The 25,374-nt window shown below is 38.6% G+C and overlaps 1 protein-coding gene across 3 annotated transcripts in view; it reads left to right on the top strand.

The window, feature by feature from the left end:
• The window catches only part of PCYT1B (phosphate cytidylyltransferase 1B, choline), a 139,668-nt gene that overhangs the window by 101,018 nt on the left and 13,276 nt on the right, over nt 1-25,374 (top strand). The window contains exon 8 of one of the 3 annotated variants that reach the window (XM_068533629.1): nt 13,807-17,455. The exons of the other annotated variants lie outside the window; for them this stretch is intronic. Coding sequence (XP_068389730.1) covers nt 13,807-13,818 — 12 coding nt within the window. The 3' untranslated portion in view covers nt 13,819-17,455. Of the gene's footprint in view, nt 1-13,806; nt 17,456-25,374 lie in introns of those variants that run through there. 3 annotated transcript variants of the gene reach the window in all.

Below are 25,374 nucleotides of genomic sequence, written 5' to 3'. Positions count from 1 at the left end.
CTGTTTATATATTTTGGAGGTTAATCCTTTGTCCGTTGATTCGTTTGCAAATATTTTCTCCCATTCTGAGGGTTGTCTTTTCGTCTTGTTTATGGTTTCCTTTGCTGTGCAAAAGCTTTGAAGTTTCATTAGGTCCCACTTGTTTATTTTTGTTTTTATTTCCATTACTCTAGGAGGTGGATCAAAAAAGATCTTGCTGTGATTTATGTCAAAGAGTGTTCTTCCTATGTTTTCCTCTGAGAGTTTTATAGTGTCCCATCTTACATTTAGGTCTCAAATCCATTTTGAGTTTATTTTGCTGTATGGTGTTAGGGAGTATTCTAATTTCATTCTTTTACATGTAGCTGTCCAGTTTTCCCAGCACCACTTATTGAAGAGACTGTCTTTTCTCCATTGTATATCTTTGCCTCCTTTGTCATAGAGTAGTTGACCATAGGTGCGTGGGTTTATCTCTGGGCTTTCTATCTTATTCCATTGATCTATGTTTCTGTTTTTGTGCCAGTACCATATTGTCTTGATGACTGTAGCTTTCTAGTATAGCCTGAAGTCAGGGAGTCTGATTCCTCCAGCTCCGTTTTTTTCCCTCAAGACTGCTTTGGCTATTCAGGGTCTTTTGTGTCTTCGTACAAATTTTAAGATGATTAGTTCTAGTTCTGTAAAAAATGCCATTGGTAATTTGATAGGGATTGCATTGAATCTGTAGATTGCTTTGGGTAGTATAGTCATTTTCACAATGTTGATTCTTCCAATCCAAGAACATGGTATATCTCTCCATCTGTTGGTATCATCTTTAATTTCTTTCAGCAGTGTCTTATAGTTTTCTGCATACAGGTCTTTTGTCTCCCTAGGTAGGTTTGTTCCTAGGTATTTTATTCTTTTTATTGCAATGGTAAATGGGAGTGTTTCCATAATTTCTCTTTCAGATTTTTCATCATTAGTGTATAGGAATGCAAGAGATTTCTGTGCATTAATTTTGTATCCTGCAACTTTACCAAATTCATTGATTACCTCTATTAGTTTTCTGGTGGCATTTTTAGGATTCTCTATGTATAGTATCATGTCATCCGCAAACAGTGACAGTTTTACTTCTTCTTTTCCAATTTGTATTCCTTTTAGTTCTTTTTCTTCTCTGATTGCCGTGGCTAGGACTTCCAAAACTATGTTGAATAATAGTGGTGAGAGTGGACAGCCTTGTCTTGTTCCTGATCTTAGAGGAAATGCTTTCAGTTTTTCACCGTTGAGAATGATGTTTGCTGTGGGTTTGTCATATATGGCCTTTATTATGTTGAGGTAGGTTCCCTCTATGCCCACTTTCTGGAGAGTTTTTGTCATATATGGGTGTTGAATTTTGTCAAAAGGTTTTTCTGCATCTATTGAGATGATCATATGGTTTTTATCCTTCAATTTGTTAATATGGTGTATCACATTGGTTGATTTGCGTATATTGAAGAATCCTTGCATCCCTGGGATAAATCCCACTTGGTCATGGTGTATGATCCTTTTAATGTGTTGTTGCTAGTATTTTGTTGAGGATTTTTGCATCTATATTCATCAGTGATAGTGGTCTGTAATTTTCTTTTTCTGTGGTATCTTTGTCTGGTTTTGGTATCAGGGTGATGGTGGCCTCATAGAATGAGTTTGGGAGTGTTCCTTCCTCTGCAATTTTTTGGAAGAGTTTGAGAAGGATGGGTGTTAGCTCTTCTCTAAATGTTTGATAGAATTCACCTGTGAAGCCATCTGGTCCTGGACTTGTTGTTTGTTGAAAGATTTTTAATCACAGTTTCAATTTCATTACTTGTGATTGTTCTGTTCATATGTTCTATTTCTTCCTGGTTCAGTCTTGGAAGGTTATACCTGTCTAAGAATTTGTCCATTTCTTCCAGGTTGTCCATTTTATTGGCATAGAGTTGCTTGTAGTAGTCTCTTAGGATGCTTTGTATTTCTGTGGTGTCTGTTGTAACTTCTCCTTTTTCATTTCTGATTTTATTGATCTGAGTCCTCTCCCTCTTTTTCTTGATGAGTCTGGCTAACGGTTTATCAGTGTTGTTTATCTTCTCAAAGAACCAGCTTTTAGTTTTATTGATCTTTGCTATTGTTTTCTTTGTTTCTATTTCATTTATTTCTGCTCTGATCTTTCTGAGTTATTTCCTTCTGCTAAGTTTGGGTTATGTTTGTTCTTCTTTCTCTAGTTCCTTTAGGTGTAAGGTTAGATTGTTTACTTGAGATTTTTCTTGTTTCTTGAGGTAGGCTTGTATAGCTATAAACTTCCCTCTTAGAACTGCTTTTGCTGCGTCCCATAGGTTTTGGATCGTCGTGTTTTCATTGTCATTTGTCTCTAGGTATTTTTTGATTTCCTCTTTGATTTCTTCAGTGATCTCTTGGTTATTTAGTAACGTATTGTTTAACCTCCATGTGTTTGTGCTTTTCACGTTTTTTTCCCCTGTAATTCATTTCTAATCTCATAGCTTTGTGGTCAGAAAAGATGCTTGATATTATTTCAATTTTCTTACATTTACTGAGGCTTGAGTTGTGACCCAAGATGTGATCTATCCTGGAGAATGTTCCGTGCACACTTGAGAAGAACGTGTAATCTGCTGTTTTTGGATGGACTGTCCTATAAATATCAGTTAAATCTATCTGGTCTATTGTGTCATTTAAAGCTTCTGTTTCCTTATTTATTTTCATTTTGGATGATCTGTCCATTGGTGTAAGTGAGGTGTTAAAGTCCCCCACTATTACTGTGTTACTGTCAATTTCCTCTTATAGCTGTTAGCAGTTGCCTTATGTATTGAGGTGCTCCTATGTTGTTGGGTGCATATATATTTAAAATTGTTATATCTTCTTCTTGGATTGATCCCTGGATCATGATGTAGTGTCCTTCCTTGTCTCTTGTAACATTCTTTATTTTAAAGTCTATTTTGTCTGATATGAGTATAGCTACTCCAGCTTTCTTTTGATTTCCATTTGCATGGAATATCTTTTTCCATGCCCTCACTTTCAGTCTGTATGTGTCCCTAGGTCTAAAGTGGGTCTCTTGTAGACAGCATATATATGGGTCTTGTTTTTGTATCCATTCAGCCAGTCTATGTCTTTTGGTTGGAGCATTTAATCCATTCACATTTAAGGTAATTATGGATATGTATGTTCCTATGACCATTTTCTTAATTGTTATGGGTTTGTTTTTGTAGGTCCTTTTCTTCTCTTGTGTTTCTCACTTAGAGAAGTTCCTTTAGCATTTGTTGTAGAGCTGGTTTGGTGGTGCTGAATTCTCTTAGCTTTTGCTTGTCTGTAAAGCTTTTGATTTCTCCATCGAATCTGAATGAGATCCTTGCTGGGTAGAGTAATCTTGGTTGTAGGTTCTTCCCTTTCATCACTTGAAGTATATCATGCCACTCCCTTCTGGCTTGCAGAGTTTCTGCTGAGAAATCAGCTGTTAACCTCATGGGAGTTCCCTTGTATGTTATTTGTCGTTTTTCCCTTGCTGCTTTCAATAATTTTTCTTTGTCTTTCATTTTTGCCACTTTGATTACTATGTGTCTCGGCGTGTTTCTCCTTGGGTTTATCCTGTATGGGGCTCTCTGCGCTTCCTGGACTTGGGTGGCTATTTCCTTTCCCATGTTAGGGAAGTTTTCGACTATAATCTCTTCCAATATTTTCTCTGGTCCTTTCTCTCTCTCTTGTCCTCCTGGGACCCCTATAATGCGAATGTTGTTGCGTTTAATGTTGTCCCAGAGGTCTCTTAGGCTGTCTTCATTTCTTTTCATTCTTTTTTCTTTATTCTGTTCCGCAGCAGTGAATTCCACCATTCTGTCTTCCAGGTCACTTATCTGTTCTTCTGCCTCAGTTATTCTGCTATTGATTCCTTCTAGTGTAGTTTTCATTTCAGTTATTGTATTGGTCATCTCTGTTTGTTTGTTCTGTAATTCTTCTAGGTCTTTGTTAAACATTTCTTGCATCTTCTCGATCTTTGCCTCCATTCTTTTTCCGAGGTCCTGGATCATCTTCACTATCATTATTCTGAATTCTTTTTCTGGAAGGTTGCCTATCTCCACTTCATTTAGTTGTTTTTCTGGGGTTTTATCTTGTTCCTGCATCTGGTGCATAGCCCTCTGCCTTTTCATCTTGTCTATCTTTCTGTGAATGTGGTTTTTGTTCCACAGGCTGCAGGATTGTAGTTTTTCTTGCTTCTGCTGTCTGCCCTCTGGATGGAACTCATTTCTTAAAATAGAGAATCTGTGTTAACCTGCCAATATAGTACTGATACAAATACGAATAACCCAAACTTGGAAAGGTATAAAATACAAGGATTTAAGGTACAAAATTTGGTATAACAGGTTTAGCATGTAGCTTATAGTGGGTACTCCATAAATGTTTCCAGGTTGAATGAATAGATGTGTGATGAAGACCTATTCACAGAACTTTTCAGCACCTGCGAAGGATATGGAGAGGCCTAAATCCTCCATGTCTATATTGATCTATATATCTATGCTCTCTATAGATATCTGTATATCTGTATTGCTAGATCAACATATACCCTTAGCCTTCTATTGCTTATGGTGCTGGACAGGGCTTGGTTACAACTTAGCGTTTGGTGGCTCGATTTCAGTAGGCAGACTTGGTTTGCTTGGCCCTTAACAATGTTTACACCTTTCTCATAGGGAGGGCACAAACTCTCCAGTTGACTGTGTCTATAACATTCCCCACTCTTCCTTGCTGCCACCTTCTCGAACCTTACACCTTTATGGTGCCCACCTGGCCTCAGGGAATATTTGTGTTTGCACCTTGTGGTATAGAGTCTTCAGGTCTCCCCCAAGTGACCTCATGTTTGGAATCAAGAACAAGGATATAAAACCCAAAACCTTACAGTCCACCTCTAAGTGGAGGGTGGTGGTGATGTTACTGTCTAGAAGTTGTGTAGTAGGTTCAACTCTTTTTACATAGTTCTTTTATGTCTACTCTACCCATTTTAACCACATAAGAGGGTAGTATTATAGCAGTGTTATAAAGAAACAAAGGTCTAGAAAACTTATGAACCTTTCCGATGGTGTCATAGGAGTTTGGAGGTACCAGGATGGAGCCTGGGGCCAAGCCTCTTTCTCCAGGCCAGCACTGGATCCTTCATGATAGAAATGTCCATGGGATGCAGTCACTTTGCTTCCCTCTCCTTTGGCTAGCGTGTGGCACTGTGGAGAAACTAGGGTCTATCAAAACCCTTCCTTTAAGGCTTTTGTGACAAAGCCAGTTGCCAAAAGGGCACATTAGGTCAGGGCATCTAGATTCAGGGCAGGGACTGTTGGCTCCTTTCTTAAGCAAGAAGAAATCATGGTGTTCATGGCTGTATTCATTATTAGAGTGTAACAAATTACCCCAAAACTTGGTGACTTAAAAACAAACATTAGGGCTTCCCTGGTGGCGCAGTGGTTGAGAATCTGCCTGCCAATGCAGGGGACATGGGTTCGAGCCCTGGTCTGGGAGGATCCCACATGCCACGGAGCGGCTGGGCCCGTGAGCCACAATTACTGAGCCTGCGCATCTGGAGCCTGTGCTCCGCAACAGGAGAGGCTGCGACAGTGAGAGCCCCGCGCACCGCGATGAAGAGTGGCCCCCGCTTGCCACAACTAGAGAAAGCCCTCGCACAGAAACGAAGACCCAACACAGCCATAAATAAGTAATTTTAAAAAAACAAACATTATCTCACATAGTTTCTGAAGGTCAGGAAGCAGCTTAGCTAGATGGTTATGACTTGGGGTCTTGTTATGAAGTTGGCAGTCAGGATGTCAGCTGGCGCTGCAGTCATTTGGGGCTAGAGGATCCTCTTCCACACTCTGATGTCACTGTCGACTGGATACCTCAGTTCCTCACTATGTGGGTCTTTCCACAAGGCTGCCCAAGTGTCCTCACGACATAGCAGCTGGCTTTCTCCAGAGGGAGTGAGAGTCTAAGAAAAAAAAGCTATAGTCTTTTATGATCTAACATCGGAAGTGACAAAGCATCACTTTTACCATCTTCTATTGGTTACACAGACTAATCCTTGTATATTTTGGAAGGACACTACACAAGGATGTGAATACCAGCAGGTGGGGCCTTCTTGGCAGCTGGCTACCACCATTGCTTTTGAGAATTTGAAGCAAGCGATCTACTTTTCAACTGCTGTAATAGATTCTGAGTCCCCTTTTACTCAGTCTGATGGGTGGATTGTCAGAGACCAATATGTCAATTTTCAACTTTGTCATCTACCACTCTATTTAGTTAACTGTTTGTTTGCTTGATTCTTGTAAGTAGTGTTGACCCATACTCAGAAGAGAGCCTGTAACCCAACCAGAGCTGCAAAGGGAAGCCTTCCCAACAGAGACTTGGTATTACCTCTCTTTGGAGGATGCGTCTCTGAAAGACAGACTGTCTCAAGGGAAGGGTTGTAAAGGAGCTAAATTTTGAAGCTTTGTTGCTATTTAGGAGGCAACCCTGTTCATGTCCAAGATATTGAGGGTCAAGAAGTCAGGATCAGGGGATGCTGACTTCCTAGTGAAATTTCATGTTTGCTCTGGGAATTCAAGCATTTCAAACAAACAAAGATAGCATTCTGTTTAAACATTAGTACCCCAGCCACATATGCTGTCCTTTAAAATATTACATATCATTTTTGAATGATCTGCCATTGTATTCCTCCATTGACTCTGAAAATAGAATCATTTCCTGTTTGAAGTGAAAATGGCTCTATTCTGTTTTACCATGTGAACATAGACCCTTTCCTGGAGCAACAGGTGAGAATGACCTTAAGTCAGGTGCAAGTTTTCGGTTTTTCCTGGACCACGAACTCCCTCAGCCTCAATCCAATCAGCCTGGTGGATCTGTAATTTGCCATCTGATATGAGATTACTTAAAGAAAAAAAAAAAAACAAAACACCTTGATGGTGTGTTCATTTTTTTTTTTTTTTTTTTTTTTTTAGAAAAACCAGATTTACATGATACGAGGTCCAATGCTAATTTTTTCAAACAGCACTAAAAAGACATACAATTCACCATTTTAACCATTTTTAAGTGTACGGTTCAGTGGTATGAAATACATTCACACTGCTTTCCAACAACCACCACCATCCATTTCCAGAACTTTGTTTTTATCATCCCATATTAAAACTATGTACCCATTAAATAGTAAATTCACATTTCCCCACTCCCCTCAACCAGTCCTTGGGGACCACCCCTTTACTTTCTATCTCTATCAGTTTGACTATTCTAGGTACCTCATAAGTAGAATCATACAGTATTTGTTCTTTGTTGCACGGCTTCTTTCACTTACTATAATGTCTTCAAGGTTCAACCGATATTATAACATGTATCAGAATTTCATTCCTTTTTAAAGCTGAATAATCTCCCATTGTGAAAGACTTTATTTTTATGTAAAAGAGGCTTATTTACTTATGTTAAAGCATCAGGGCTTCCTTGGTGGCGCAGTGGTTAAGAATCTGCCTGCCAAGGCAGGGGACACGGGTTCAAGCCCTGGTCCAGGAAGATCCCACGTGCAGCGGAACAAATAAGCCCGTGGGCCACAACTACTGAGCCTGCGCTCTAGAGCCTGTGAGCCACAGCTACTGAGCCCACGTGCCACAACTACTGAAGCCCGCATGCCTAGATCCGGTGCTCCGCAACAAGAGAAGCCACCGCAATGAGAAGCCCGCACTCTGCATCGAAGAGTAGCCCGCGCCCACTGCAACTAAAGAAAGCTCGCGTGCAGCGAAGACCCAACGCAGACAAAAATAAATAAATTTTAAAAAAAAAGCATCGGCCTGAGGGGCAGGCATATAATTTAACATACTTCTTAGGGGCCCGCTGGTTACTCTCCAGGGATGGAGGCTGGTGGGTGCCATCTTTGTGTTCTCCCTCTGCCTCATTTCAGCTTGCTTGCTCATAACGTCCAGAAAGGAGCTTGTACCCTCCTTTGGCAGCCTGATTTTTCTGGCTGCTACCCACAAGATACCACTAGATCACCTGGATCTGGTGGCCAGTGGGGCTTATGCTGAAGAATTCCACAGGACTGTAACCAACAGAGAAGACTTCTCGTCCAGGTACCATGCGCAGGACACAGCAAGAGGCAACAGACCCAGGAGCCCAGTCTTTCTGTGAAAGTGGCCTATTTGCTTGTCCTGGAGCTATGGCCTGAGGGACAGACTTTTATGGTTTGGCACACATCTAGGGACCTATTGAAGTGTACTCCAAACACAGAGGCCAGTAGATGCCATCTCTGCTCTCCTTCTGCCTCACACCAGGTCACCAATAGCTACCAGAAAGGAACAATAACTGAACTGAAAAATACACTAGAGGGATACAACAGCAGACTAGATGAAGCTGAAGATCAGTGAATGTGAAGACAGGGCTGTGAAACTCACCACAATCAGAGCAGCAAAAAGAAAAAAGAATGAAAAAAGTGAAAATTGCTTAAGGAGCTTATGGGACAATATCAAGCCAACCAAAATTCATATTATAGGGGTCCCAGAAGGAGAAGCAAGAGAGAAAGGGGCAGAAAACTTACTTGAAGACATAATGGCTGAAAACTTCCCTAACCTTGGGAAGAAAACAGAGACCCAGATCCAGGAAGCAAAGGGAGTTCCAAATAAGATGAACTGAAAGACACATTATAATTAAATTGTCAGAAATTAAGGACAAGGAGACAATCTTAAAAGCAGCAAGAGAAAAACAACTTGTCATGTATAAGGGAACCCCCATAAAACTGTCATCACATTTTCAGGAGAAACTTTACAGGCCAGCAGGAAATGGCATGATATAGTCAAAGTGCTGAAAGAAAAAACCCACAACCAAGAACACTCTACTGGGTGAAGGTTGTCACTCAGAATTGAAGGAGACAAGAAAAGGCTAAAGGAGCTCATCACCACGAAACCAGCCTTAGGAGAAATGTTAGAGGGACTTCTTTAAGCTGAAAAGAAAGGGTGCTAATTATTAATAGGAAAACATATGAACGTATAACTCTCACTGGTAAATATAAATATGTAGCAAAATTAAGAATAATGTTATAAAGGTGCTGGATTAATCATTTATAAAGCTAGTATGAAGGTTAAGACCTTCATACTAGCTTTATAAGTGAGTAAAAATAACTATAACTACAATAATTAAGGGATACAAGAGATTAAAAGATGTAAAAGGTGACATCAAAAGTGTCAGATATCTGGCAGGGGTTAGGAGGGAGAGTAAAAATGTAGAGCTTTAGAATGTGCTCAAACTTAAGTTTTTATCAACTTGAAACAGACTGTTATATACATTTTTTATGTGTAAGCCTCATGGTAACTACAAAGTAAAAACCTATAGTAGATACACAAAAGATAAAGGAATCTAAGCACACACTAAAGAAAGTCATCAAATCACAAAGGAAGAGAGCAGAAAGGAACAGAGGAACTAGAAAACAGCCAGAAAACAATTAACAAAATGGCAATATTTACATACCTATCAATAATTAATTTAAATGAAAATGATTTAAATTTTCCAATTAAAAGTCAGAGTGTCTGAATGGATAAAACACACATCTACATGCTGCCTACAAGACACTCACTTCAGATGTAAGGACACAGACTTAAGGGAAGGGTTGGAAAAAAATATTCCACGCAAATGGAAACCAAAAGAAAGCTGGGGTAACTAAGACAAAATAGACTTTAAAACAAAGACAGTAATAAGAGACAAAAGCATTACATTGTGATCAAGGGGTCAATCAAACAATAGGATATAACATTTGTAAATATTTATGCACCCAACATAGGAGCACCAAAGTGTATTAACACTTTAGGAAAGTATTTCCTAAAAAAGGAAAGACAAGAATACAGTAGTAGTAGGGGGCTTTAAAACACTACTTTCATCAATGGATAGATCATCCAGTCAGTACAGAAATTCAGCTGTAAATGACATATCAGATGGAGTTGATACATACAGCACAGTCCATCCAAAAGCAATGGAATATATCAATACATTCTTCTCAAGTGCACATGAAATATTATCCAGGAGAGATCATATGTTAGGCCACAAAAGAAGTCTTAACATATTTAAAAAGACTGAAATCATATCAAGCACTTTTCTAACTACAATGGTATGAAACCAGAAATCGATTACGAGAAGAAAACTGGAAAATTCACAAGTATGTGGAAATTAAACAGCATGCTACTGAACAACCAATGAGTCAAAGAAGATATCAAAAGAGAAGTCAAAAGAATACCTTGAGACAAATAAAAATGGAAATACAATACACCCAAACTTATGGGATGCAGCAAAAGCAGTTCTAAGAGGGAAGTTTGTATCAATAAATGCCAGTATCAAGAAACAATAAAAAAATCCTCAAACAACCTAACTTTACATGCCAAGAACTAGGAAAAGAATAATACAGGAAGCCCAAAGGAAGGAAATAAAGATCAGAACAGAAATAAATGAAATACAGACTAAAAAGACAGTAGTTAAGATCAACAAAACTAAGAACTGGTTCTTTGAAAACAAAATTGACAAACCTTAAGCCAGACTCATCAAGAAAAGAAAGAGGACTCACATCAACAAAATTACAACTCACAAAGGAGACATTACAACTGATACCACAGAAATACAAAGGATAAGAGACTACTATGAACAATTATACACCAACAAATTTGACAACCTGGAAGAAATGGATAAATTCCTAGAAACATACAGCCTACTGAAACTGAATTGTGAAGAAATGGAAAATCCAAACAGACCGATTACTAGTAAGGAGACTGAATTAGTCAGTCAAAAACCTCCTTGGGATTAATATATACACACTACTATATATAAAATAGATAACCAACAAGGACCTACTGTATGGCACAGGGAACTACACTCAATATTTTATAATCACCTATAAGGGGAAAGAATCTGAAAATGTATATGTATGTATATATATCTGAATCACTGTGCTGTACACTTGAAACTAACACAACATGGTAAATGAACTATACTTCAATAAAAAAAAATATATATATATATATATATATAAATATATAAAGTTTCACATATACTACTTCCTATGGTCTGAGCATTTGTGCCCCTCCCCACCCCCCAATTTCATACATTGAGATCCTAACGCCCAATGAGATGGTATTAGCAGATGTGGCCTTTGGGAGGTGAGTAGGTCATGAGGGCAGAGCCCTCATAAATGAAATTAATACCCACATAAAATAGACCCCAGAGAGCTCCCTTGCCTCCTGCCACCACATAGGGACACAAGAAGGCTATGAACAGGAAGAGGCTCCTCACTCGATCATACTGGCACCTTGATCTTGGACTTTTCAACCTCCAGAACTGTGAGAAATAAATTTCTGTTATAAGCTAAAGAAAAAAAAAAACAAAAACCCACCCAACAAAAGTCCACAACCAGATGGCATTACTGGTGAATTCTCTCAAACATTTAAAGAATACCAATCATGTTCAAAGTCTCCCAGAAAGAAAAGAAAAGAAAAAAAAAAAAGGAAGGAGCACTACCAGGGCAATATCCCTGATGAATACAAATGCAAAAATCCTCAACAAAATATTAGCAAACCACATTCAACAATACATTAAAGGGATCATACACCATGATAAGTGCGATTTATTCTAGAGCTGCAAGGATGGTTCAACATCCACAAATCAATGTGTTATACCACTTTAACAAAATGAAGAATAAAAACCATGTGCTTACTCAACAGATACAGAAAAAGCATTTGACAAAATTCAACATCCATGTATGATTAAAAACTCTCAACAAAGGGTATATAGAGGGGAATGTACCTCAACAACATAATAAAAGCCATATTTGACAAGCCCACAGCTAACATTATACTCAATGATGAAAAGCTGAAGTCTTTTCCTCTAATATCAGGAAGAAGTCAAGTATGCCCCTCTCACCACTTCTGTTTAACACAGTATTGGACGTCCTAGCCATATAGCAATTAGGCACAAAAAGAAACAAAAAGGCATCCAAATTGGAAAGGACAAACTGTCACTATTTGCTGATGACATATTATATATAAGAAACCCTAAAGACTCCACAAAAAAACTGTGAGAAATAATAAATTCAGTTCAGTTGTAGGATACAAAGTCAATATACAAGAATTGTTGCATTTCTACACACTAATAAAAACTGTCAGAAAGAAATTAAGACAACAATCCCATTTACAATTGCATCAAAAAGAATAAAATACATAGGAATAAATTTTACCAAGCAGGTGAAAGATCTGTACACTGAAAACTATAAGATGTTGATGAAAGAAATTGAAGACACAAATAAATGGAAAGACATTCTGTGCTCATGGATTGGAAGAACATTGTTAAAATGTCCATACTACCCAAAGCAATCTATAGATTCAGTGCAATCCCTATCAAAATTCCAATGGCATTTTTCACAGAAATAGAACAAACAATCTTAAAATTCATATGGAACTACGTATGATCCCAAATAGCTAAAGTAATCTTGAGAAAAAAGACCAAAGCTGGAGACATTGTGTGCCCTAATGTCACACTATATTACAAAGTGATAGTAATCAAAACAGTGTGGGATTGGCTTAAAAACAGACACATATATCAATGGAACAGAACAGGGAGCCCAGAAATAAACCCATGCATATATGGTCAATTTATGACAAAGGAGGCAAGAATATACAATGGGGAAAAGACAGTCTCTGCAATAATGGTGCTAGGAAAACTGGATAGCCACATGCAAAGAGAACGAAACTGGACCACTCTTACACTATACACAAAAAGCTAACTCAAAATGGATTAAAGAATTTAGTGTAATACCTGAACCCATAAAGCTCCTACAAGAAAACATAGGTGGTAGGCTCCTTGACGTTGGTCTTCGCAATGATTTGTTGGATTTGACACCAAAAGCAGAGGCATCAAAAGCAAAAATAAACAAATGGGACTACACCAAAGTACAAAGCTTCTGTAGAGCAAAGGAAACCAACAAAATGAAAAAGCAACCTACCAAATGGGAGAAAATATTTGCAAATCATATCTGATAAGGGGTTAATATCTAAAATATATATATATATATATATATAAAACTTATACAACTCAACAAAAAAACCTATGATCCAGCAAAATGAGATCATAGATACAGAGAACAGATTGGTGGTTGCCAAAGGCAGAGGATGGGGGGTGTGCAAAATGGGTGAAGGGGGTCAAAAGTCTAAAATTTCAGTTATAAAATAAGTCCTGGGGAACACACGGCACGCCTCAGGCTGTTCCAACATCATGCCGGCCTCTGCCGCCACAGGCTCGCCCTGCATTCCGTACCCCTCCCTCCCCCCAGGCTGAGTGAAGCAGAGCCCCCTAATCAGCCCCTCCTTTAACCCCCTCTTGTCTGGGCAAAGAACAGATGCCAGAGGGCGACCGACATGCAGAGGCAGGGCCAAATCCAAAGCTGAACCCCGGGAGCTGTGCGAACAAAGAAGAGAAAGGGAAATCTCTCCCAGCAGCCTCAGAAGCAGCGGATTAAATCTCCACAATCAACTTGATGTACCCTGCATCTGTGGAATACCTGAATAGACAACAAATCATCCCAAAATTGAGGCAGTGGACTTTGGGAGCAACTGTAGACTTGGGGCTTGCTGTATGCGACTGACTAGTTTCTGATTTATATGTTGATCTTAGTTTAGTTTTTAGCACTTGTTGTCATTGGTGGATTTGTTTACTGGTTTGGTTGCTCTTTTCTTTATTACTTTTTAATTTTAATAATATTAAAATTCTTTTTTATTTTAATAACTTTTATTTTATTTTACTCTATTTTATTTCTTTCTTTCTTTTTTTTCTCCCTTTTCTTCTGAGCCATGTAGCTGACAGGGTCTTGGTGCTCCGGCCGGGTGTCAGGCCTGAGCCTCGGAAGTGGGAGAGCCGAGTTCAGGACACTGGACCACCAGAGACCTCCTGGCTCCATGTAATGTCAATTGGTGAGAGCTGTCCCAGAGATCTCCATCTCAACGCTAAGACCCAGCTCCACTCAACGGCCAGCAAGTTCCAGTGCTGGACACCCCATGCCAAACAACTAGCAAGACAGGAACACAACCCCACCCATTAGCAGAGAGGCTGCCTAAAATCATAATAAGTTCACAGACACCCCAAAACACACCACCAGACTCGGTCCTGCACACCAGAAAGACAAGATCCAGCCTCATCCACCAGAACACAGGCACCAGTCCCCTCCACCAGGAAGCCGACACAACCCACTGAACCAACCTTACCCACTGGGGGCAGACACCAAAAACAACGGAAACTGCAAACCTGCAGCCTGTGAAAAGGAGACCCCAAACACAGTAAGTTAAGCAAAATGAGAAGACAGAGAAACACACAGCAGATGAAGGAGCAAGGTAAAAACCCACCAGACCAAACAAATGAAGAGGAAATAGGCAGTCTACCTGAATAAGAATTCAGAGTAATGATAGTAAAGATGATCCAAAATCTTGGAAATAGAATGGAGAAAATACAAGAAACGTTTAACAAGGGCCTAGAAGAACTAAAGAGCAAACAAACAGTGATGAACAACACAATAACTGAAATTAAAAATTCTCTACAAGGAAACAATAGCAGAATTACTGAGGCAGAAGGACGGATAAGTGACCTGGAAGATAAAACAGTGGAAATAACTACTGCAGAGCAGAATAAAGAAAAAGAATGAAGAGACTTCAGGACAGTCTCAGAGACTTCTGGGACAACATTAAACACACCACCATTCGAATTATAGGGGTCCCAGAAGAAGAAGAGAAAAATGGACTGAGAAAATAATTGAAGAGATTATAGTTGAAAATTTCCCTAACATGGGAAAGGAAATAGTCAATCAAGTCCAGGAAGCACAGAGAGTGCCATACAGGATAAATCCAAGGAGAAACACACCAAGACATATATTAATCAAACTGTCAAAAATTAAATACAAAGAAAAAATATTAAAAGCAGCAAGGGAAAAGCAACAAATAACATACAAGGGAATCCCCATAAGGTTAACAGCTGATCTTTCAGCAGAAACTCTGCAAGCCAGAAGGGTGTGGCAAGACATATTTAAAGTGATAAAAGGGAAAAACCTACAACCAAGATTACTCTACCCAGCAAGGATCTCATTCAGATTTGACGGAGAAATTAAAACCTTTACAGTCAAGCAAAAGCTAAGAGAATTCAGCACCACCACACCAGCTCTACAACAAATGCTAAAGGAACTTCTCTAGGCAGGAAGCACAAGAGAAGGAAAAGACCTACAATAACAGACCCAAAACAATTAAGAGAATGGTAATAGGAACATACATATCGATAATTACCTTGAATGTAAATGGATTAAATGCTCCAACCAAAAGATATAGACTGGCTGAGTGGATACAAAAATAAGACCTGTATATATGCTGTCTACAAGAGACCCACTTCAGACCTAGGGACACATACAGACTGAAAGTGAGGGGATGGAAAAAGATATTCCATGCAAATGGAAATCAAAAGAAAGCTGGAGTAGCAATACTCATATCAGATAAAATACACTTTAAAATAAAGACTATTACAAGAGACAAAGAAGGACACTATATAATGAGCAAGGGATCAATCCAAGAAGAAGATATAACAATTGTAAATATTTATGCACCCAACACAGGAGCACCTCAATACATAAGGCAAATGCTAACAGCCATAAAAGGGGCAATCGACAGTAACAATCATAGTAGGAGACTTTAACACCCCACTTTCACCAATGGACAGATCATCCAAAATGAAATAAATAAGGACACACAAGCTTTAAATGACACATTAAACAAGGTGGACTTAACTGATATTTATAGGATATTCCATCCAAAAACAACAGAATACACTTTCTTCTCAAGTGCTCATGGAGCATTCTCCAGGATGGATCATATCTTGGGACACAAATCAAGCTTTGGTAAATTTAAGAAAATTGAAATCATATCAAGTATCTTTTCCGACAACAATGCAATGAGACTAGATATCAATTACAGGAAAAAAAACTGAAAAAATACAAACACATGGAGGCTAAACAATACGGTACTAAATAACCAAGAGATCACTGAAGAAATCAAAGAAAAAATAAAAAACTACCTAGAAACAAATGACAATGAAAACACGACAACCCAAAACCTATGGGATGCAGCAAAAGCAGTTCTAAGAGGGAAGTTTATAGCAATAAAATCCTACCTCAAGAAACAAGAAAAATCTCAAATAAACAACCTAACCTTACACCTAAAGCAATTAGAGAAAGAAGAACAAAAAACCCCCAAAGTTAGCAGAAGGAAATAAATCATAAAGATCAGATCAGAGATAAATGAAAAAGAAATGAAGGAAACGATAGCAAAGATCAATAAAACTAAAAGCTGGTTCTTTGAGAAGATAAACAAAATTGATAAACCATTAGCCACACTCATCAAGAGAAAAAAGGGAGAAGACTCAAATCAACAGAATTAGAAATGAAAAAGGAGAAGTAACAACTGACACTGCAGAAATACAAAGCATCATGAGAGATTACTACAAGCAACTCTATGCCAATAAAATGGACAACCTGGAAGAAATGGACAAATTCTTAGAAAGGTATAACCTTCCGAGACTAAACCAGGAAGAAATAGAAAATATGAACAGACCAATCACAAGTAACGAAATTGAAACTGTGATTAAAAATCTTCCAACAAACAAAAGCCCAGGACCAGATGGCTTCACAGGCGAATTCTACCAAACATTTAGAAGAGAGCTAACACCTATCCTTCTCAAACTCTTCCAAAATATAGCAGAGGGAGGAACACTCCCCAACTCATTCTGTGAGGCCACCATCACCCTGATACCAGACAATGATGTCACAAAAAAAAGAAAACTGCAGGCCAATATCACTGATGAACATAGATGTGAAAGTCCTCAACAAAATACTAGCAAACAGAATCCAGCAGCGCATTAAAAGGATCATACACCATGATCAGGTGGGGTTTATCCCAGGAATGCAAGGAATCATCAGTATGGGCAAATCAATCAATGTGATACACCATATTAACAAACTGAAGCAGAAAAACCATATTATAATCTCAATAGACGCAGAAAAAGCTTTCAACAAAATTCAACACCCATTTATGATTAAAACTCTCCAGAAAGTAGGCATAGAGGGAACTTATCTCAACATAATAAAGGCCATATATGACAAACCCACAGCCAACATCATTCTCAATGGTGAAAAACTGAAAGCATTTCCACTAAGATCAGGAACAAGACAAGGTTGCCCACTCTCACCACTATTATTCAACATAGTTTTGGAAGTTTTAGCCCCAGCAATCAGAGACGAAAAAGAAAGAAAAGGAATCCAACTCAGAATAGAAGATGTAAAACTGTCACTGTTTGCACATGACATGATACTATACATGGAGAATCCTAAAGATGCTACCAGAAAACTACTAGAGCTAATCAATGAATTTGGTAAAGTAGCAGGATACAAAATTAATGCACAGAAATCTCTTGCATTCCTATACACTAATGATGAAAAATCTGAAAGAGAAATTAAGGAAACACTCCCATTTACCACTGCAACAAAAAGAATAAAATATCTAGGAATAAACCTACCTAAGGAGACAAAAGACCTGTATGCAGAAAATTATAAGACACTGATGAAAGAAATTAAAGATGATACAAACAGATGAAGAGATATACCATGTTCCGGGATTGGAAGAATCAACATTGTGAAAATGACTCTACTACCCAAAAAAATCTACAGATTCAGTGCAATCCCTGTCAAACTACCAATGGCATTTTTCACAGAACTGGAACAAAAAATTTCACAATTTATATGGATACACAAAAGACCCCAAATAGCCAAAGCAATCCTGAGAAAGAAAAATGGAGCTGGAGGAATCAGGCTCCCTGACTTCAGACTATACTACAAAGCTACAGTAATCAAGACAGTATGGTACTGGCACAAAAACAGAAATATAGATCAATCGAACAGGATAGAAAGCCCAGAGATAAACCTACACACATATGGTCACTTTATCTTTGATAAAGGAGGCAAGAATATACAATGGAGCAACGATAGCCTCTTCAGTAAGTGGTGCTGGGAAAACTGGACAGATACATGTAAAAGAATGAAATTAGAACACTCCGTAACAGCATACACAAAAATAAACTCCAAATGGATTAAAGACCTAAATGTAAGGGCAGACACTATGAAACTTTTAGAGGAAAACATAGGCAGAACACTCTATGACATACATCACAGCAAGATCCTTTTTGACCCAGCTCCTAGAGAAATGGAAATAAAAACAAAAATAAATAAATGGGACTTAATGAAACTTAAAAGCTTTTGCACAGCAAAGGAAACCATAAACAAGACCAAAAGACAACCCTCAGAATGGGAGAAAATATTTGCAAATGAAGCAACTGACAAAGGATTAATCTCCAAAATTTACAAGCACCTCATGCAGCTCAATAACAAAAAAACAAACAACCCAATCCAAAAATGGGCAGAAGACCTAGACATTTCTCCAAAGAAGATATACAGAGTGCCAACAACACATGAAAGAATGCTCAACATCATTAATCATTAGAGAAATGCAAATCAAAACTACAATGAGATATCATCTCACACCAGTCAGAATGGCCATCATCAAAAAATCTAGAAACAATGCTGGAGAGGGTGTGGAGAAAAGGGAACCCTCTTGCACTGTTGGTGGGAATGTAAATTGATACATCCACTATGGAGAACAGTATGGAGGTTCCTTAAAAAACTAAAATAGAACTACCATACGACCCAGCAATCCCACTACTGGGCATATACCCTGAGAAAACCATAATTCAAAAAGAGTCATGTACCAAAATGTTCATTGCAGCTCTCTTTACAATAGCCAGGACATGGAAGCAACCTAAGTGTCCATCATCGGATGAATGGATAAAGAAGATGTGGCACATATATACAATGGAATATTACTCAGCCATAAAAAGAAATGAAATGGAGGTATTTGTAATGAGGTGGATGGAGTTAGAGTCTGTCATACAGAGTGAAGTAAGTCAGAAAGAGAAAAACAAATACAATATGCTAACACATATATATGGAATCTAAGGAAAAAATAAAAAATAAAGAAAGGTCATGAAGAACCTAGTGGCAAGACGGGAATAAAGACATAGACCTACTAGAGAATGGACTTGAGGATATGGGGAGGGGGAAGGGTAAGCTGTGACAAAGTGAGAGAGTGGCATGAACATATATACACTACCAAACGTAAAATAGATAGCTAGTGGGAAGCAACTGCATAGCACAGGGAGATCAGCTCGGTGCTTTGTGACCACCTAGAGGGGTGGGATATGGAGGGTGGGAGGGAGGGAGATGCAAGAGGGAAGAGATATGGGAACATATGTATAACTGATTCACTTTGTTATAAAGCAGAAACTAACACACCATTGTAAAGCAATTATACTCCAATAAAGATGTTAAAAAAAAAGAGAAATGGAAATAAAAACAAATGGGACCTAATGAAACTTCAAAGCTTTTGCACAGCAAAGGAAACCATAAACAAGACGAAAAGACAACCCTCAGAATGGGAGAAAATATTTGCAAATGAATCAACGGACAAAGGATTAATCTCCAAAATATACAAGCAGCTCATGCAGCTCAGTATCAAAAAACAAACAATCCAATCCAAAAATGGTCAGAAGACCTAAATAGACATTTCTCCAAAGAAGATATACAGATTGCCAACAAACACATGAAAGAATGCTTAACATCACTAATCATTAGAGAAATGCAAATCAAAACTACAATGAGCTATCACCTCACACCAGTCAGAATGGCCATCATCAAAAAATCTAGAAACAATAAATGCTGGAAAGGGTGTGGAGAAAAGGGAGCCCTCTTGCACTGTTGGTGGGAATGTAAATTGATACAGCCACTGTGGAGACCAGTATGGAGGTTCTTTAAAAAACTAAAAATAGAACTACCATATTACCCAGCAATCCCACTACTGGGCATATACCCTGAGAAAACCATAATTCAAAGAGTCATGTACCACAATGTTCATTGCAGCTCTATTTACAATAGCCAGGACATGGAAGCAACCTAAGTGTCCATCGACAGATGAATGGATAAAGAAGATGTGGCACATATATACAATGGAATATTACTCAGCCATAAAAAGGAACGAAACTGAGTTATTTGTAGTGAGGTGGGTGGACCTAGAGTCTGTCATATGGAGTGAAGTAAGTCAGAAAAACAAATACCGTATGCTAACACATATATATGGAATCTAAAAAAAAATGGTTCTGAAGAACCTAGGGGCAGGACAAGAATAAAGATGCAGACATAGAGAATGGACTTGAGGACACTGGGATGGGGAAGGGTAAGCTAGGAAGAAGTTAGAGAGTGGCATTGACATATATACACTACCAAGTGTAAAGTAGATAGGTAGTGGGAAGCAGCCGCATAGCACAGGGAGATTAGCTTGGTTCTTTGTGACCCTAGAGGGGTGGGTTAGGGAGGGTGGGAAGGAGACGCAAGAGGGAGGGGATATGGGGATGTATGTATACGTATAGCTGATTCACTTTGTTATACAGCAGAAACTAACACAACAATGTAAAGCAATTTTACAATTTTATAAAGCAATTTTATTATACTCCAATAAAAATGTTAAGAAAAAAAAGAAACTATTGCCTAATCTAAAGTCTTACAGATTTACACCAATGTTTCCTCTAAGATCCATTTTGAGTTAATTTTTATATGTGGTATGAACTAAGGTTCAAATTTATTCTTTTGCATATGGATATCCATTGTCTATCACCATTTGTTGATAAGGATACTCTTGACATCCTTGTTGAAAATCAATTTACTTTTGATATATGGGTTTATTTCTAAGTGTTGTCATCTTAATAATATTAAATCTTCCAATTCATGAACATAGGATGTCTCTCCATTTACTTAGGTCTTTAGTTTCTTTCAACAATGATTTGCAGTATACAAGTCTTATATTCATTGATTAAATTTACTCATAAATATTTTTTTCTTTTTGTTATTTTAACTGGATTTAAAAAAAATTTTAGATTGTTTATTGCTAATGTATAGAAATACAACTGATTTTTTTCTATATTCTTAAAAAAAAAAAGTCCTGGAGATGTAATGTGCAGCATGGTAATAGTTAATAATAGTCTTGCCTATTTGAAAGTAGATCTTAAAAGTTCTCATCACAGAAATTTGCAACCATTTATGGTAACAGATTAACAAGACTTATTGTGATCATTTATATATATATATATATATATATATATATATATATATATACACACACACATACATATATATGTACATATTATAGGTGTGTTATATATATATATATATATATATATATGTTGTACACCTGAAACTAATATAACATATGTAAATTATGCCTCAAACATATAAACATGAACATAGACTTTTTTCCTCTATTGTTTACTGCTATATCCTCAGGGTTTAGATTAATTCTCAAACCATACATAGTGTGCTGTCGGTAAATGTTTGCTGAAGCAATGAATCTTTTGTGAGCTTTCAGATTCTCCATGCCAGGAAAACCCTCCATAATATTTTGTAATAGACAACATGTTTCTTTTCAACACCATCTTAGAAATACTTTAGCCATGCTAGCAAAAACAAAAACAAAAAAACCCCATCATATGTATATGCATACACATGTACATATACATATATACACACATATACAGTTATTTATACATACCTCAATTTGTTTATCCATTCATCCATCGATAGACATTTAGAGTGTTTCCACTTTTTGGCTATAAACATTACTATACGAATATCTATTTAAGTCTCTGCTTTCAAGTCTTTTTGGGTATATACCCAGAAGTAGAATTGCTAATCACATGATAACTCTCTTTTTAATTTTTTTGAGGAACTGCCATACTGTTTTCCATAGTGGCTGCACCATTTTACATTCCCTCGGCAACGCACAAAAGTTCTAATTTCTCCAGCACATGTTGTTTTCTATTTCTTATAATAGCCATTTTCATGGCATTGCTAAGTTTTAAGACTTAATTTTGAGAAAAGAAATATAAAATTCAGTTCGTGGATCTGAACTAGATTTCCCACTTGTCTTTTGGACAGTTTGAAAAATTTGTCTTCCAACAAATACTCAAGTAAAACATGAGTAAACATGGAAAAAGCTTCCTACTATGAAAGTTATGGAGAGCTGGTCATGAGCAGGGGCTCACTTCCTAGCTGGGTAGCCTTGAGCAAGTTCATTTACCTCTCGGCCACTTCCTAGGGTTGTTGGGGGGATTAAATTTTCTCATACTTTAAAGCCCTTTTTAACAGTGCCGGGTACCCAGGGCACGTGTCGGGCACTGTTTCAGGGTGAGTTGTTGCTTATTGATTTGCACAGAACTGAAACTCTCCATGAGTTCCATCTTGATTATCAGAGGTCCAAACCATGCGTAACTAGGATATTTTTTATCTCCTTTTTGGTGGTGCCAGAATATATCTGAAACACTGAAACCTTTAAAGGCATTTGTCAAGACATTTATTGCCTTACTAGATATTAAGAACATTTTTTTTAAAAGGGAAAACATTGTAGGAGGGGAAATAGAAAATTATTTTCATGTGGACAGGACTATAAATGGGATTGTTTTCTTGGGAGAAAACTTTATAAATGGAAACCTCTTAATACAGCAAAAGACTGAATTTAAATTCAGTCTTTTCTCTTTGAAAATGCCATGCCACGGTCTTCATTATTTGTTATATTTCTAAAGTGCTTTTCTTCCCAGGAAGCTCATTACAAACTGTCTCCTGACCTGATTCAATTCGGCTCCTTCGCAGGGGAACCACCCTTCAAAATGTACCAGAAACAGATCAGAGAGCTTGCAAATCTAGTTGTTGTGCGTGGATACTGCATTTTATAAAGTGTGACACCACTGTTTATCCTTAAGGGTTCAAATAATTTCATCCCCTTAGGCAGAATATTCAGTTATGAGGTTGAGTCAAACTATAGTAGACAAGTTGTAGATTCCTTAGAAAGTGGGCTTCTAATGGAACTGCTAACAATCCATTAACAGCAGGAGGGCTAGTGGCTGCCACTAAAAATATACTTAAAGATTACAGTAATAAAAACACATATTTTAAAATGCCTGCTAGGGGCTTCCCTGGTGGTACAGTGGTTGAGAATCTGCCTGCCAATGCCAGGGACACGAGTTCGAGCCCTGGTCCGGGAAGATCCCACATGCCGAGGAGCAACTAAGCCCATGCACCACAACTACCGAGACTGAGCTCTAGAGCCCACAAGCCACAACTACTGAGCCCATGCGCCACAACTACTGAAGCCTGCATGCCTAGAGCCTGTGCTCCACAACAAGAGAAGCCACCGCAATGAGAAGCCTGCACACTACGACAAAGAGTAGTCCCCACTCCCCACAAATTGAATATTAAGTTGCTTATATTTGGGACTTCCCTGATGGCGCAGCGGTTAAGAATCCGCCTGCCAATGCAGGGGACATGGGTTCGAGCCTTGGTGCGGGAAGATCCCACATGCCGCGGAGCAACTAAGCCTGTGTGCCACAACTACTGAGCCTGTGCTCTAGAGCCCGCGAGCCACAACTACTGAGCCCACGTGCCACAACTACTGAAGCCCACATGCCTAGAGCCCGTGCTCCGCAACAAGAGAAGCCACTGCAATGAGAAGCCTGCGCACTGCAACGAAGAGCAGCCCCTGCTCGCCTCAACTAGAGAAAGCCCACACACGGCAACGAAGACCAACGCAGCCAAAAATAAAATAAATTTTAAAAAAAATTAAAAAATAAAAATGCCTGTTAGAAGTTCAGGGATTTTTTTTTTCCACATTGCCGTTAATAATAGGCTGCCCTATCCTTTTGGCATTTGATTTTGTCTCATAAATGGGCTTAATCTAAATTAATGCTGTTGTACAACAGCATTTTTTTCTGTTTGATTTTGAGGGGTTTGGATGTCTTTTGGCAGAATTATCAGTGCCTTTATTGGAAGATGAATAATCGGTGTATTCGTAGAATTATGGAATTTTAAATCTGGAAAGGATCTCAGTGATCAGCAAGTCCTCTCTCTTGTATCTGCTAGAGGAGATTTGAGCTCCTAAAAAGTAATGGGCTAGAACTTAAAAAGGGAAAATGACTGCGGGGGAATTGATGTTGTGCCTGAGGCCTTAGTGTTTTCTTACCTGTGACATTATTGCAATGCCCTTTGGCCTAATCTCCTTGCCTCAATTATCTTTCTTTCTTCCTACCGTATCTTTTTTTGATGGTAAAAATAGTATGTTCATTGTAGAACTATTAGAAAGTGAAGAAAATAATAAAAGAGACTAAAAATCACCTCTAGCCTCATCACCCAGAGTAGTCACTGCTAATATTTGGCGGGTATTGCCCCCATTTTTTTTTCCATCTACATGTATATATTTCCTTTTACAAAATTGGGTTCATGCAGAACATACTATTCTAAAATCATTTTTACTTTGCAATAGCTCATGAACATTTTCTCACATTACTGAATATTCTTTAAGGACTTGATTTTCATCAGCTGCTTAGTGTATAATCTCAGAGCCGTGCAAGATTTCTCTAACCTGTTTAGGGAGTTTGACGTTTTGTCCATTGACACTGCGATGAATATCCATGTACACAAATTTACATCTCTGATTGTCTCCTCAGGAAAAAAAGTTTTTGTGCCTATTGCCCAATTACCCCTCCGAACGACACTACTCTTTTACCCTTCCACCAGCAGTAACAGGAGTGTAGTCTTTTTCCTGAGCCCTCACCAACACTGGCCATTACAAATTTAAAAAAAAATTTTGGGGGAGTGACATCATCAAGATGGCAACATAGGTCATTCCTGACTTTGTTCTCCCTCACAAGAAGAACTAACAACTATTCACAGAGAAGACACCACTGAGAGAATCCTAGAACACTTGGGTGAGGCTGAAGGACCCCCTGCACCACAGAGACCAAGACAGGTGGCATTAGAAGGGTAAGAGGAGCCGCTACGTGCTCACCGCACTGCCCCTCCCCCAGGCCAGCATGGCACCGTGGAGAAATCTCCCCCAAGCCTCTGGTTCCTCCAGTGGCGAAAGAGGCCCAGATGGACATCCAGCTCTCCCAGCACTGTGGGTTCTTTCTTGCGAGACCATCTCTGGTCTTACCCCGTGGAGATTGCAGAGGAATCTGAAGGACTTGACCACTGAGAATCTCATCACGCCACAACCAGCACTCTGATCTTGGCGGACCAAGTTCCTATGTGCAGTGCCCAAGTAGTAGCCCCAGCCAGCCACTTTGTCCATCTGCAGAGTCAAGTCATTGGCACCGTCTGACCTGGGAACTCAGCGGAGTCCAAGTCTGTCTGATTTGGGTCCTCAAACAAAGATATTTGGCCCTGGAGCCCGGTCT

The sequence above is a fragment of the Eschrichtius robustus genome, chromosome X, assembly GCF_028021215.1.
Source record: "Eschrichtius robustus isolate mEscRob2 chromosome X, mEscRob2.pri, whole genome shotgun sequence".
NCBI lineage: Eukaryota > Metazoa > Chordata > Mammalia > Artiodactyla > Eschrichtiidae > Eschrichtius > Eschrichtius robustus.
The sequence above is the reverse complement of the archived record's forward strand: the minus strand, read 5'-3'. Positions and strand labels throughout refer to the sequence as shown.